Source organism: Anser anser, assembly GCF_964211835.1.
Source record: "Anser anser genome assembly, chromosome: 24".
In the NCBI taxonomy this organism is placed as follows: Eukaryota; Metazoa; Chordata; class Aves; order Anseriformes; family Anatidae; genus Anser; species Anser anser.
Window position 1 is genome coordinate 2,167,903 of NC_139745.1, and position 14,752 is coordinate 2,182,654.

The 14,752-nt window shown below is 50.9% G+C and overlaps 1 protein-coding gene across 6 annotated transcripts in view; it reads right to left on the bottom strand.

The window, feature by feature from the left end:
* The window catches only part of ZCCHC17 (zinc finger CCHC-type containing 17), a 15,657-nt gene continuing 905 nt past the window's right edge, over positions 1-14,752 (bottom strand). For 2 of the 6 annotated variants that reach the window (XM_083810405.1, XM_083810406.1), the window contains 6 exons: positions 14,259-14,316; positions 13,115-13,215; positions 11,383-11,474; positions 10,862-10,962; positions 9,545-9,693; positions 1-921 (listed from right to left, as the gene is read on the bottom strand). In XM_083810405.1, coding sequence (XP_083666531.1) covers positions 745-921; positions 9,545-9,693; positions 10,862-10,962; positions 11,383-11,474; positions 13,115-13,215; positions 14,259-14,316 — 678 coding nt within the window. In that variant the 3' untranslated portion in view covers positions 1-744. Of the gene's footprint in view, positions 922-2,916; positions 3,012-4,073; positions 4,881-6,135; positions 6,974-9,544; positions 9,694-10,861; positions 10,963-11,382; positions 11,475-13,114; positions 13,216-14,258; positions 14,317-14,752 lie in introns of those variants that run through there. The other 4 variants (XM_083810409.1, XM_083810410.1, XM_083810407.1 and 1 more) reach the window with 3 other exon arrangements.

Here is a 14,752-nt window from a genome sequence, read left to right on the forward strand (position 1 = left end):
TGGAGATTTGAGAGATTTATTTTCCATCCTTCACAAAGGCAGCAAATACACCACAGTTAATGTTTACTTAAAATATCTCCACTCACCAATTTGCTTCTTACTCTCCCGCTCTCAATATTTACAGACAAAATGAACGCGGCAGGGGGAGGGTTTGTGTAGCAAAGCCAAATCACGAATCAACCCCCTGCAGGCAGGGTTACCGACGCCTTGAGCTGGGAAAGGGGCAAGTGCAGAGACAGCGGGGCCCTTTCGGAGCTGCTCCGCAGCGACGGCGTCGGTCGGGGCTGCGATGGGTCCCCGCGGCTGCTCTGAGCCAGCAGCACGTGTGCGTGCAGCAGGGCTGGGAGCGCGGCCAGGCAGCGCGGCTCCACCTTGTGCAGGCAACGGGATCGGGGCTGATGTCACACGGGCTCGGGGCGGCCGCCTGAGGCTGTGCAGGGAGCCCGGCAGCAGCTCACCCGGCCGGGCAGGAGGCTACAGGGCAGGAGAGCTGCTGCTGAACGGGTGCAATCAGCCTGTTTGGGCAGGTACGGCCACTGGCCTCGGTGGGAGAAAATGGCAGCCCGCGTCTAAGGTGATAGGAAAGCTTACAGCAACATCAACAACTTCAGCAGTACGGGCTCAGTGTTACTTTTGGAAGAAGGAATCTCCTCGACTTGGCGTGAGAAGCACACCCATTCAGTCCTGCTTGCTCCCAACAGTATATCCCAGGGATTCACAATACCGGTGCCCCTGTCTGCCCGGTCACTCCTTGGTCTTCTTCTTATGCTTCTTTTTCTTCTTCTTCTGAGCCTTGCTGGTCTTCCCCGAGTGCTTGGCCCTCTTGCTGGCTGGCTGAGCCCCGTCGCTGTCCGAGTCAGAGCTGTCCGAGTCAGACTCGGAGGACTGCTTACTCTTGTGCTTCTTTTTCTTCTTCTTCTCCTGCGGAACGAAGCAGAACAAAGCCTTGCACGTGGGAAAACCATCACCTGCGCTCACCAGGGCGCCGAGCCACGTGCCGTCATGAGAGCCCGAAAAGCTGTGGCAGAGCCGAGCCTGCTCTGACGCAGGACGACGCACGCAGCCTCTGCCCTGGCTGACCTGGACGTAAGCACCCGTGGGAGCCCACAGCTGCAGCGGGCGCCGCACGGCAGAGGTGGGGTTCCCAAAACGCCAACCCAAACCTGAGCACTGCTGGTCAAACTGCAAGGAGGACGCCCTTGCCATCCCTCCGGAGTCAGGGCGCGCTCCGTTATTTAAGGCTGCTCCTTTTTATAGAGGCTGGCAGGATGAGGCCCTTTGCCAATGACATGGTTTCTAACGCGGCCAGCTGGAAGCGAGCGCTGTCCCCGCTCCCCCACGGCCTGCCAGGAAACGGGCGCTAATGCACTAACAGCACACCCTTCTCCTCGCTGCAAAGCCCAAGCACAGCTGAAAACCCAAGAAACACCTGCTGAAACACCAGAGGAACAGTCCGGAAACCTTAAACCGCCGCCGTTACACCTGGGATCCTCAGAGAGGGCAGGGACTGCTCCGCAGGGCCCTTCAGCCTGAGAGCAGCCACGGACGGCTGCATCCCACGCCAGCCCTCCCGCCCCCAGGGCACGAAACCGCTTTTTCCAAACACCCAGTTTCCCTCAGCCCTCCCTAGAGGAGGGCCGGGATGAGGAAAGTGCTCTTTAGCAAGCACCCCCTTTGCACAATCTCAAAACAAGTTGCACCCATCCACGTTGGGGCAGGGGTCGGGGCATCACCGAGCCCCCAGGCTGCATTTCTGTGAAGCCCGGAAGCAAAAGCTGCACGGAGCTGGAGAGACCTACCAGTGCGCGCAGGAAGAGAACACGTGGCGCTGGAAGAAACCTCGTGCAGAGCTCTGAAAGGGATCTGAGCTCTCAATTTTGAGGCATCTTGCAATGCCACCAAGCAGAGATCACTCTGAAATCAGTACTGCAGCCCGCCACCTCCTGAAAGCTCACCAGGCAGAGAACCCCAAGGCAGACAGACGTTAACACCACAGGACGGCAATTTATATCTACGTGATTAGACAGCAGTACTGAGGGGGGGAGGACCTGCTCCAGCTGCACAGAGAGCACGCACGCAGCCCGGGCACCAGCCCTGCCCTGCCCGCTGCTCCACCACCCTGCAGCCGGCACCAGCAGAAACCAAACGGTCCCGGCACCAGCAGGGAGGAGAAGCACGGGGGCACCGCCGTGAACGCCGCCTGCTGCACGACACCAGGCCTGAGCAGGAGACATCGGCTCTCTCATCCCGGCAGAGGGAGGGGCACCCATTTCCAGGAGGCTGCATTCAACAGGGAAACAAATTGCTCAGAAGGCGGCAGCTGGCACGGCCTGCTTTTGGGCATCGACCAGCAAACGTCCAGAGCTGATGACAGTTCAACTCGCCTTTCCATTCCCCTGCACAGCCACAACACTGGCACGTAAACCAGCTCCTGGAGCAAGAGGGAAGTCTTTCTCAGGTATATTTCAGGAAGATGGTTTGAAAAATACATGATCATCTTGAAAAAGAGAGGTGTTTTCTCTAACATCCCTTGATTCAGGGAAATAAACTACAGCAGCACGCAGCTGAGCGTGGCCACGATGCAGTATTTTGGAAAGCGAACCGAGTCTGCCAAGAGCCGTAAAGGTTCCAGCAATACCGGCCTCCAGTAAGGATCCGCTCATTTCTTCCACAGTCACATCAGCATTGAACAGAAGCCCTCCCTGGCAGATGGGTACAACAAATTATTATAGCTCAAGGACGTAAAAAGGACACGAAGAAAGAAGCAAACGAGGGTCTCACGGAGCAGAGAGGGGCCAGCGCCTGCGATGGGCGTAGCCAGCCGTGCAGCCAGGCCCGAGTGACACACGTAGCTGTACCAGATAAGGGATGTTTCCCAGCTGTAGTTCGGCTCCTTTCCCCGTACGCACACTTTACCTTTACTCCGTGAAGGTTATTTAGGCTTCCGTCACCCCACCTCAGCTCACGAGCGCTGCGTTCCCCATGCGTGGGCCCCCGAGGAACGGCCTCCCCTGGAAGCACCGAAAGGCGGCGTGGGTTTGTATAAACACAGCTGGAGTCAGAGCGAGCTCGTGGGAACAGCCTCACCACGGAGCGTGAGCGAGGAGCCACGGCCAGAGCCGGGCACTGCCTCCGGAAGGCTGAGCTGTCAGCAGCAGCGGCGAGTCTGCTGAGGCTCTGCCGGCAGGTGGGAAAAGCCCAGGGCACTCGCTTCGGTGCGGTTCTGGACCAGGAGAAGGAGCCTTGGTAAGCCGGACAATAAGCCCCATTCCCCCCTCGTCACCTCTGCTTTAAAGAGGCCGAACGATGCCGTTTTGGGAGCACAGCGCTGCCCAGGCTTCGGGGAGACGGACAGCTGTCAGGCAGTCCCAAACACAACACCCTCGGCCTTTGTCATATAAAACACGTTTCACATTCCACTGTGGAAAGGAGTGTAACGGGAGAGGCCTGGAGCCCCCAAGCCACCAGCTCTGCTGCTTTTCTTTGCCAAGTGTTCCCAGTGACTTCAAGGTCATCCTGGGGCTCGCGGAGTGTTACTGGAAGAGGCTTGCTGTAAACCACCCCGCCTTGGCGGGGCCGATGGGGCCATTTCATGAAGAAACCAAAAGCGGCAGCGAGCCCAAAGGCCCGGTTGTGCAATGCCCAGGACGACAGGCGGAACGAGTCCTCCGGGAGGCCTCCCCCTCAGCCAGCCGCTCCGTGCGGCCCCAGCCAACCCAGCAGAAAGTCGAGGGAGAGGGCAGGAACGCACGGTAAGGCGAAGGGAACAGCAGCGACCAGCCCCAGACACCTGCACAAAGCCGGAGCGACTCACGTGGGGAAGCGTTTCCACCTGCTCCAACATAGCCAGGCACCGAGCTGGGCGCGGAAGGGCTGAACCCGGCGCCGACGCCGGTCCTGTGCTCGTCCTGAGTCACCGCACCTCCCTCGGGTGCCTGCGGCGCTGCCCAAGGCTTGCTACACACCCACCCCACCCAGGGGAAAACATCTGCCTCAGCCGAAAACTGGAAACCATTCACCTGAAGACAACTTGCTTCACGGGAGGAAGGCTGAGAAAGGCGCCGAGTGCTCCCTCACCCCCATGCTGCAAGCTCAGAAACGGCTGCCAGGAGCAGCTGCTGAGCTCAGCACAAAAAGCGAGGCGAAGACGGGGACCAAGTCCCCTGCGATGACCTGTACATCCCGACTCCGCTGCGGCTGCTGCCGCCTTGCAGGTGCTCAGGCAGCTCGCCGAGGCAGGTGAGAAGGTCAGAGCCAAGCCCACGCTGGATTTAGGGGTGCTCTTATGGGGTATTCCTCTCAGTTGCTGGTAGCCCTCCAGTGCCACACCACAAAGGACGAGCCGTCTTAAGGCTGCTCGGGGAAAAAAGTGCCTCAACGCAGAGAGCACCGAGAAGGCTGGGTTCTCCCCCTCCTCCCCATGAGACATTTCTTCCATTAGCTGCAGCCACTTCCAGGCAAGAGCAGTTTCCACATGCAGATTAATTTACTGGCTTACAGGAAGGCAGAGGTCTGTATGCGTTCCGTTTAAAACCAACACGCTCTCCTATTACAGTGGCACCCAAGCGGCCCAGCTGAAGGCATCAATTCAGCACGGGCTGCACGGCACAGCACCACCTGCACGCCATCAGTCGAGGACAAAGAAGGAAGAGAGGTGGTGCCTTATTTAATATCGAGCAGAACGACTCTTTTAGGGAGACGGACTAGCAAAGACAAGGCATGGCGTGGAGCTGGACGTTGAGCAGAGTCCTCTGGGACCCAGGGAAGAGAGCAGAGGCTGAGCTGAGCACGCACCTGGCAGAATTCGGGCAGGTGTCAGTTTCTGGAGCCCCACAACAGCGCTACGATAACTGATGTCCAAGGTCCGACAGCCTGCTTTTCTGTGGGACAAAAAGCAAGCTCACTGCCAAGTTCCCTACCCACACGGCAAGGGGAGAAGCAGAGCCCTACCATCATCTTCTAAGGGCTGGGAAGAGTTAAGTCTTCCAGGGAAAAGGAGGCAGCAAGGAGAATTTTCTCAAGCTTCTGCAGTCTGTGCACGTGGTGAGAAAGTCCGAGCAGACCTCAGGCTAACGGAGCGTCATTCCAGAGCTTGGGAAACTGTCTCAGCATGTGAAGGCTGAAGATAAGACAGGATGTCACATCAGTCCCTCCAGGACTAGGGGGAGCGGCGCACACGTGGATGTTTTGGGGATGCTTTTCAGCCAAAACACTCACACCAACGCAGGAGAAGACGTTAGGCTACCGACTTCTCGAAGCGCTGGCATCCCAGCACCCAGGGGCTGGCATTAGCTGCCTTCCTGCGCCTGCCAGGCGGTCACACAGCTCACCGGGAAACGCCGGCGTGGAGGCTGGAGCCCTGCTCCGGGTTCTACCTCAGTGCCAAAGTGCAAGCCCAAATTCTGCCTTCAGCATCAGCAAAGCCTCCCCGCGCCCAGCGCTGGGGACAGGTCTCCGGGAGGGGTTGCTGCTGATGGATGAAGCCAGGCTCAGCTCAGTTCTCAGGCGCACCCAGCCACTCCCCCAGCACTGCAAACACCGCATGTGGGTGAACACCCTGAGAGAGTTCTGCCGAGGCAGACTCCAAATGGAAAGAAAATAAATTTAAAAAGCGACGCTCACAGAGGGACGGAGGAGCACGAAGACCGTTACGCTTCTTTGTAGGTCCTGCTCAATTTGGTTAACAATTACAATTCTACCAAAACAGATCATGGTCTGTTTTGGAATCCCTCGGATACAAGAGCTGTGCTGAGAGCTGAGCCTCAGCCCGACAACGCCTGCCTATTGCTGCAGGTGTTTTGAAGCAGCCCCTACCAAGAGGGCCCACGCCAGCCCAGCGGGCTGCTTCCCGGCCTTTGTAAGGAAAGGTGCTCAGGGCTGCGTTCTAGGAATGTTACAACAGCTCATTCCTTCTAGAAGTATTCGATTTTGAGATAAGAGGGGAGCGCCCAGAACTCTCCAAGAAGTTATTTTTCACTAGCTCTTTGCAGGGTTATGGTTTCATTTAGAGACTTCACGTCTGTCCTTGTGAAGAAAGGAGAATAAATTTCCAGATATACGTCCACTTGCATCTCCACAGGGATGCCAGTATTCCTTCTAGGTTTATTCAAGAACAAAAAACAGCAACAAAAAAAATCCACCTCTCAGTTTAATGACAAAAAAGATGAATTATGTAAATGAATTATGAATTATTCCATTCCAGCTTGAATTAATCTGATAAGAATCCAGGCTATGGCCACTAGATAAATACAGCAAAGGTCAGAGACAGACAAGGACATTAAAGAGCAAAGCGTATCGTGTGTAGAGTGAGCACGACTCTGCCGTGCCCTAAGCAACTAGCGAAACAAGTACTAGCTACAGGTGAGGACGGATTAAGACTGGATGAGCCGCAGGTCACTGAACAAACACTTCTTGAGGTGTGGCTTTAAGTGGGGGAAAAAAACCATGTGCAAGATTTCATGGGAATCTTTCACAATCTTTTCACGGCAGAAAGAGCAGCAGAGGCTGCCGACAAGCTGTCGCAGGTCACATTTACCACGCAACTCTGACGACCATCCCAAAGCTACAGCGGGGCCAGGTTCATCGATGCCTCTGAGCAGACGGGGCGTTTTCTGTGAGAGCCAAGTGAGAGGCGCCACTGCTAGCGCTGAAGCAGCAGCTCTTTTCTCAGAGGACAGGAGAGAAGGATCGGAAGGATTTGTTTTTTCTCAGCACGCCTCCCCTCCTACGCAGGCTCAGCACGGGCACGCTGCTGTGTTCCCATAGGAGCTCCTTCACCCGGTGACCCACGGAGTAAAAGCGAAAGGGACGCAGCAACGCGCCTGCACAGCTGTCAGAGGCTCCTCGGATGCTCTCGGTAGTTCCGCACAGCGCTGTGGCAGCAGCAGCTCAGCCTCTGCTGCCAGCCCCTGCCTTCACTCTGACTACGGGAGGCAGGACAGCGCTCTCACGTGCCCAGAACTAACGTGGTCACCTGTAAGGAGAGAGATTTGTGCCCGCTGTTGTGCCAGGAACTGTTCCAGCTGTCCCTTCGGGGGTTCAGGCAGGAGAAAAGCAGAGAACTGAAGAACTTTGTATCTCCACTGTGGCATGGAAGAGATTCCACGGGTACAAAAACTTTCAGCGGGCCTTAAAGATCATTTCCCCAGGAGTCCTACAAACTGATGAGAGCAGCAAAGCGGAGCTCTCCAAACAGGAGGGATCCAATGCCAGCGCTGGGCAGCCACACAGTGACTGGGCTTAAGCTACCGATGGTGGGGACCGTGGGGATGGCAAACAGACAGAACAGGGAGAGCGAGGACCCCAGAGCATCTCCCTGAGGAGAAGGGAGAGCACCCAGGAACTGCAAGGGTGCATCAAATCGAGAGCTCAGAAAATGCTGATAACGAACAGCCAAAAGCATTGGTGCTGTTATTATGACACTAAACAGATCCTTGGTAGATAGGAAGCTATCTTCTCATTAAAAAATAACTGCTACATCTATGTTACAAACCTCACATGGGAAGGGGTCAGCGAGGCAATTGTCACTAGGTAGATCCTATCCTGTGCAAACCCTCTCAGCGCTCCGGGCAAGCAGGGAAGCACACAGCGGCTCCCAGACAAGATCACAGCAGGCACCCGAGACAACAAGGGAGCTATTCCTTTCAGGATCCCACATCCTGCCTCCAGAAAGCTCACAAGTTTTGTTTTCCAGCGCTGGAAAACATCTGAAAACGTTTGATCTCCTCCTTGAGAAGGGAGGAGATCAAAGGAAGAAGCAACATGTAAGGGAAGGCTGTTAATCCACAGCTGAAACAAACCAGTAACAAATTTAGGACAGCGACCCACATATCCTGTAGTGTCAGTAGGGCAAGACTCCACAGGGAATCCCTGCCCCGGTGGGCAGGCACCGATACAACAAAGCGCTATTTGTGCGCCTCCCAGTACAGCTTTTCCCTGGACCATTTAAATAGCAGTTACACCGCAAGGCGGAGTGAGCCATGACCAGACAAACCATCATCGCTCCTAGAGGGAGGAGAACCCAAGGCAGGAGAAGCCAGCCCTGCGGAGGCGTTACTAGCACCCTGCTCTTCCACCACACCATGGCGGGACAGGAACCAACCTCTGGAGCCCAGAGAGGTCAGGGTCAGGGCCAGGCTGGGGTCTGAGGGCGAGCTCAGTTCATTTGCCTGCTTCTGAGATCGGAACAGAAGGAAAAACGTGTGTTCTACATTGCAGAGCAACAACACTCCGCAGACAAGCCCGAGGCATTCTTGGATGAAAGCCTACGTAGCAGGGACACAAAGAACAGGGACAAAGCAGGGACACACCAGCTACTCCCCTCTCAAATAAGACTGTACTGAAGTGCCGGAAACCAAATGGTCAATGAAAACCACGACTGGAAGTCGTGATCCGAGTGCTGCCATCAAAACACATTGACTCCCCCTTTCCCTGTAGCCAGCATTTACAGTATCCCCCACCAGCACAGCAAGCCTATGAGAACTAAGCCCTCAGAAGTTTGTTCTTGCCAGGGAATTACTAGCACAGTCCTTGTGAAAAGGAAAGTGCCACTCCTGCTGGCAGAACGCACAGAAGACCAGCTAAGGCTGCACCACACCTCACTACCTCTGCCAAAGTTTTCCCCTCCTTCAGCCTCACCTGTTTCTAAATGTTGGAAATCCCACCGCCTTTCCTGGCTGCTGCCCCTCTCCAGGAAAGGGGACAGGGCACAGAGCTGAGGGAGGAAAGAAAATTGAAAAGCTCTGGAAGTGTAACTGAGAGCAGGACTCAAGCTGCAAAGGACGCCAACAAAATGGTTTTCTTGCTGAAGTCTCTAATTGGAATGCTCACTTCTGTATAATGAGACAGAGCACCAGGCACTCCTGTTTAGCATTTGGGTCTCCCCTCTTTTTTTTTTAAGCATTAAAACCAACACGCTCTGAAGCCAGAGTTCAAACACACTCAGAGACACAAAACGTAAGAGTTCTCTTATCCCTGGAGCTTTATAGCTTTATGGCCTGGGAATGGAGCAGGCTCCCTGTGCAAACACAAGCCCTGATTTTAGCCCAGCACATGCAGACAAGCCCAGTTCACGTCACACAGCCTGGGTCAGGATACACGCTGCGGCAAGGCGGCAGCGGGTGTTTGGTTCTGATTAAAGAAAGTTGATAGAAAAAGAGCAAAGAGACAGAAGAGGGCTATTGACAAGAACCACAGAAATTCAGGAAACCCACACAAGCTCTACTGAGCCTCACGAACACAAGGGGGAAAAAAATCCCCTCTCCCTGTAAAGAAACTCTTTTGAAAGCTGTGCGTTATTATACGTATATAATAGCACAAAGCCATCTTAGGGACGGTTTGACAAGAATAAAAGGAGGAAGCGTAAGAATTACTATTAGAGCCTGTAGAAGAGGTTCCTGGTTTGCTACAGCACATGCACAGACTTGAGCCACTTTCTCAGCCCAGAACTGCCCGCTCCTAACTGCATTGCTGTGGTAAATCACAGATGTATCACAACAGAACAATCCGGCTCACTTTTGCAGGTCAGCAGTAGGGCACCTCATACCTTTTTCCTTTTCTTTGAAGAATCATCAGTCAAGCTGCTCTTTTTGTGTTTTTCACATTCTGCTGCTGTCACCTCCTCTTCCTCCTCTTCTGGAATCAGGCTATATTTGGTTCCTCCAGGCTGCATGAAACACTCCTTGGCAAAGTGACCTGCAAAACAGCGTTTGAAGCTGCAAGCCCTCCTCCCACATGCTTTTTTCATGCAGCTGCATTTCAGACACCCGAAGCACCAACAACCACCTTATTACTCGTCACCTTACAAGAATCCACACTGTATGGTTTTTGTCCAAGCATTTGTACAACTTTAACATGCCCTAATTAAACAAGGCAGGAGAGCAAGTGCAACACACATCGCTCTGGAAAGATTCACCAGGCAAAGCTAAGACACTTCTCTGAGCCAGGAAATCTGGGTGAGGGCTTGAGCAGAACGCTAAAGCACACAGGGAAGGGAGTCAGCTGCTGGGACAGACATCCAGCAGGTGAGATGAAAGCCACAAACACCTAAGAAGTCAGCTCACTCTAGTTCTGCCCTTTTTACTCAAGGCTTCAAAGCTGATCTACTAATAGTGGTGGCAGAAACTGCCGATAGACAGCATCTGCCTGCCTGTTCTGAGCAGGCGTCATTAAAAAGCAGACTGGAAATATGCAGAATCTAGTTCAAAGTTTCAGGGTTTCTTTAAAATGGTACTTTAAAGGCAGTTATCTACCACTGCACAGAACCATGCTGCTGTTTAACAACCGCCTTGATAAACCTTCACCAAAATAGCATCAGCTCCAGCTTAACCACTTACTCTATGATAAGAAGTAGGGTGCAGCAAAAGCTCCAGATATAAAAGACTACCTTACACCTCAGCGACTTGCAAAAGCACCACCTAAGTCAGCTTCTCATTCCTGTACTAGGCAAAATACAAAAATCTTACCTGGTAAAAATGCTTAATCTGAGCTCTAAGACAGCTGCTCACAAGCTTGCTGATTAGTTGGGAACACAATGTAAAGTCCTTTCCACGGACCTTTCTTACCACCGTTACATGGTTTGGTGAAGGCACTTGTTTATTTCTTAACATGCAGAACTGGAACGAAGCCTCGGCTACGAGAGGCTTTAACACAGGAAGAAGGACCTGTGCTCAGCAGAACTGTTCCTCATAGAAAGGCCAGGGATACAACTTTAAGAAACAAATCTTTTTAAAGGAGTTTAGCCAAGTCTTTCCTGTGCATAACAAGTGATGAAAAACGTAGCTCTCCTCTAAGAGAGGCACTTCAAAGCAAAATTCAGTCCTTATGTGGCAAGACAAAAGAACAAAACCCTACGAAAACATACCTTTGCAGCCACATTTTTTGCACACAGTGTTCAAGACAGCTTCAAGCGTGATCTTCTGACTAGTGTAGTCCCTGAACATGCGTTTTTTCCTCTCATCCTGACTGGAAAGAGAAGGAAAGTTCCACTTTCAATCCGCCCTCGCTTCAGTCCTGTAGATTTATACAGACACAGTCTAAAGACTTTCCCCCCTCCAAATGTTCCTCTAAGAGCACCACTAAGCTAAATCGAAGAACGAAGCCAACCAACTATACATTAGTATAAACCACATCAGTAGCAGCACGTTACACCGTCATCTGCTGCAGCTCTGCCAGCCTCTAAGCAGCACAACCAAGGGAGTTCCTTTCCTCAGCCCTCCTCCCAGCCAGGGCATCCCCCAGGGGCTCGGGAAGAACCCCCTCACCCTCCAAGGGAGGGAGGACGCAGAGGATAAGTATGGCAGGAGGGCTGGGAATGAAGGCCAGGGAAAGCTGGTAGCAGCACCCTGCCTGACCCGCCGCGCTGTACTCAGTAGATTTACCTACTCAAGGGCAACATTGTTCGGATCCAGGTCTTTTCCTGTGCCTTGGTTAACAACCTTCATGGAGAGGGAAAGCTTCAGTTTGTCATCCTTCATCTGGAAGATATGGAACAAGAAGAGTAAACGACAACGGTGTTCATTAATACAATCCATCTGGAGACCTGCAGAGAAGGAATGAAATTGTCAGTTAGTAGCTGAGATATAGACAAGGATACTACAGGAAAGTGATTTTGTTCTTTTTATACTATAGATGTATTAACATTGTAGAGTATTCTGATTAACAGCTTCATAAACACAATAAAATCAAATTATAAATCTCTTCAGATTCTGCTTTCTGTATGACCAAACCCGTGCTTGAGAAAAGCGTGCACATTTGGAGGCTTTGCTACAATTCTCAAGTAAATCAACTGCAAGGGAGCTCCCCCAGACTGGCAGTCTGGCTGACTCACATTCTGAAAAACGTAGCTATGTGTGTATATCCATATATATACACACCTCTTTTTCCATATCTATATGAGACTGGAAACGTTCTAAGTACTCGTTTTAGGAGCTACCATCTTCTGAATCTTAATAAGCCCTTGATCACGACAGCACTGCTTTAGAAGCAAGTGCAAAGGTTGGACGTTTTCCCTTGAAGCCTCTCTCACAACCTCCTGCATTTTCACCAGTGCTGCTATTGAAGGTTTTTGTTTTGTTCATGTGTGAATTCTGTGCAGTTATTTGCAGGCAAACAATGAACTCTTCTGTTGTTCACCTCTCCAACATGCTTCTTCCTCTCCAACAGAGGCCAGGAACCCAACAACTGTTCCAGACAGAGAAAACAGCTGTTTGATAGAAATTTAAAAAAACAATATCAAAAAGAAACGTACACTGCAGATGGCTACAAAGGATCTGTAAAGTCTTTCATACATCCGCTCTCTCCTGTAAAGGAGACTAAAGTGTTCTCGACCCTTTTCCCTTACCTAATACAGAATTACGTCCTAGTTTTGTACATCAACCTCATCACCGTTTTTCAAAAAGACCTCCAAGGACACAAAAACCTGTGCAGCTCTGAACTGAATGCTCCCACCATGCTCCTAAGTAGTCGTCTTTCTTTGCTTCCATGGCTCACCAAAGCAAGAGCCTTTAGTCTTCGTTCCAAGTAAGCTTTAAATAGAAGAGATGTGCCTATTCTCACATCTATGTAATAAAGTGCAGTGTTGATTGTACGAAAAAAATACATACATATATTTAATAATGTCTCTCTCTCAAAAAAAATGCCTCCTCCTGGGCCTAATTCATTGCCAGTGATGCCCTCCTGGAAAGAACAACAACAACAATCACATCTTCTAAGAACAGGCCTGTCTCTCAAAACAGTCACTAAACCCTGTTTACTAACTCTTATCTTGGGATTCTCACAAATTGCTCATTTAGCTACCACATCACACAGCGATGGCTGAGAATGGGTGCACGGAGACAGAAAGGGACGGATTTGTTGCTTGCAGGTCAAAAGCTTTTATGAAGTCCCCTTTCCTGAACTCCGTTATTGTGAGTCACAGAAATCCAGTGCCCAAAGCCGCACGTGAAGGCAGGCAGAAGTCAGCCACTGGTAAAAAAATCAACGCGTCGTACCCCTGACAAAGTGACAGGAACACACAGCCACTGTGCACAGACGTTTGTAGTTTATTGTTCTTGCAGTAAACTTTATTACAACGTATTTCATCTACACAGCAGAAAGAAGCAAGAATTAACGTTACCTCCTTTCCAATGAGCTTCACCCATACTTTGTCTCCAACATCCACTATCTCCGAGGGCTTATCCACCCGGCAGGAAGACATGTGAGTCTTATGAACAAGGCCTGGTCGCAATTTGGGAGGAAAAAAAAAGAAAATATAGTTTTGTACCATTAAGAAATAAAAGCAGAAATTAAGAGGGTGAGCTGAAGATGAAATAAACACTACTATGTTTTTATGTTTTACGGTGTACAGAAGTAGAGCAATATAACACACATCATTTATAAGGCAACACGCATGTGTTGAGGGTGCACGCTCAAGAATTTTTTACTGCTAGAGGTGTGTGATCAACGGAGAACAAAGAGGACGTTTCACGCACCAGCGACACAATGCTGTGCTGGCAGTGTCAGAAGCATTAAAAACCACGGCTGCCCCGATCCCCTGTTGTGCTTGCGAGGTCACGCAGCCAGAACACTTCACGTCCAATCACAAATAACCCACATGGGCCACAGGGTTACCAAAAAAATGATAAATATGGAAGCACCTTGCTGTTTCGGCTCATAATTTAAGGCCTGTCTGCACCTCAAAGCAACTTCCCCCCAGCAGCCACACTTCGGTCCAAAACTTTTTATTAGAACTGGCACTGAAGTAACCAGGCACGTTAGGCCGACAGCAGAGTTATTTGGTTACTTGTGGGCCTCCGGCAAATAACAGAACACCGAGCATAAGCTGCTCCTTTTGTAAAATTAATTTGTTTTACTCTGCAAGCTTCCCACAAGCATGAGCAGAGCTTTAAGACATAAGTCAGAACCGCTGTCTTATTTGAGTTTCATTTCAGTTTTCATTAAACTCATTCAAATTGGCAATTAAAGAAATAAGTGGTACAAACTATGAAGCTGTAGAAATCCTCTAGTGTCTGTCGAACACCACAAAACGATTCTCTAAAATATACCAAAGTTACCAAAAAGCCACATTTAAAGAGCACTGAGTCTTTTCGTTCTTCACGCAAACACACCAACTACACTCTAAACACTCAGAACCTCCATTTCTTCCTAATTTAAAAACCCTTTTTCTGAGCTTTTTAGGAAACGACAAGTCTTCATTCTGAAGCTGGCTGTTTGGCTTCTACACATCAACGTGAAACCAAGCAGGAATAAAAGAAACAGACCTTGCTTCCTGCAGCCTGGGATTTTTATAAATGCCCCATATTCTGTCACAGACGCCACCTGTGGAGAAAATCAACACAGCATTTAAAGGAAAGCCCTTCCTAAGACACCTCCTTTCTGAGCACAGGTAAGCACATGCACAGAAACCCCAAGTGGTTCCCAGTCTTCCTTTGGTTGGGGCATCAGAGGTTAGAGAGCAGCGCTTGGTAGCTCCAGGGCAGGCAGGCAAGCACAGGTGTCTTACGTGTGTACAACTGTGTGTGTAAACACACAGGAACATACATTTTAAAATAAGAGGCTTGTTTTTTTTTTTAACGTTATTGTTGTTAGGTGAGGTACAGGAGCAGGAAATATTTCAGAGAAAATTCAGCAGTACCTACGTTTTCTCTGCAACCCAACTTAATTTGCATCACAATTTTACAAGCAAGGTAACATGGCCTCCTGGAACGAATAAAGAATCGGGAACCAGCTCCACACCTCACCGTGATTTTCCAAG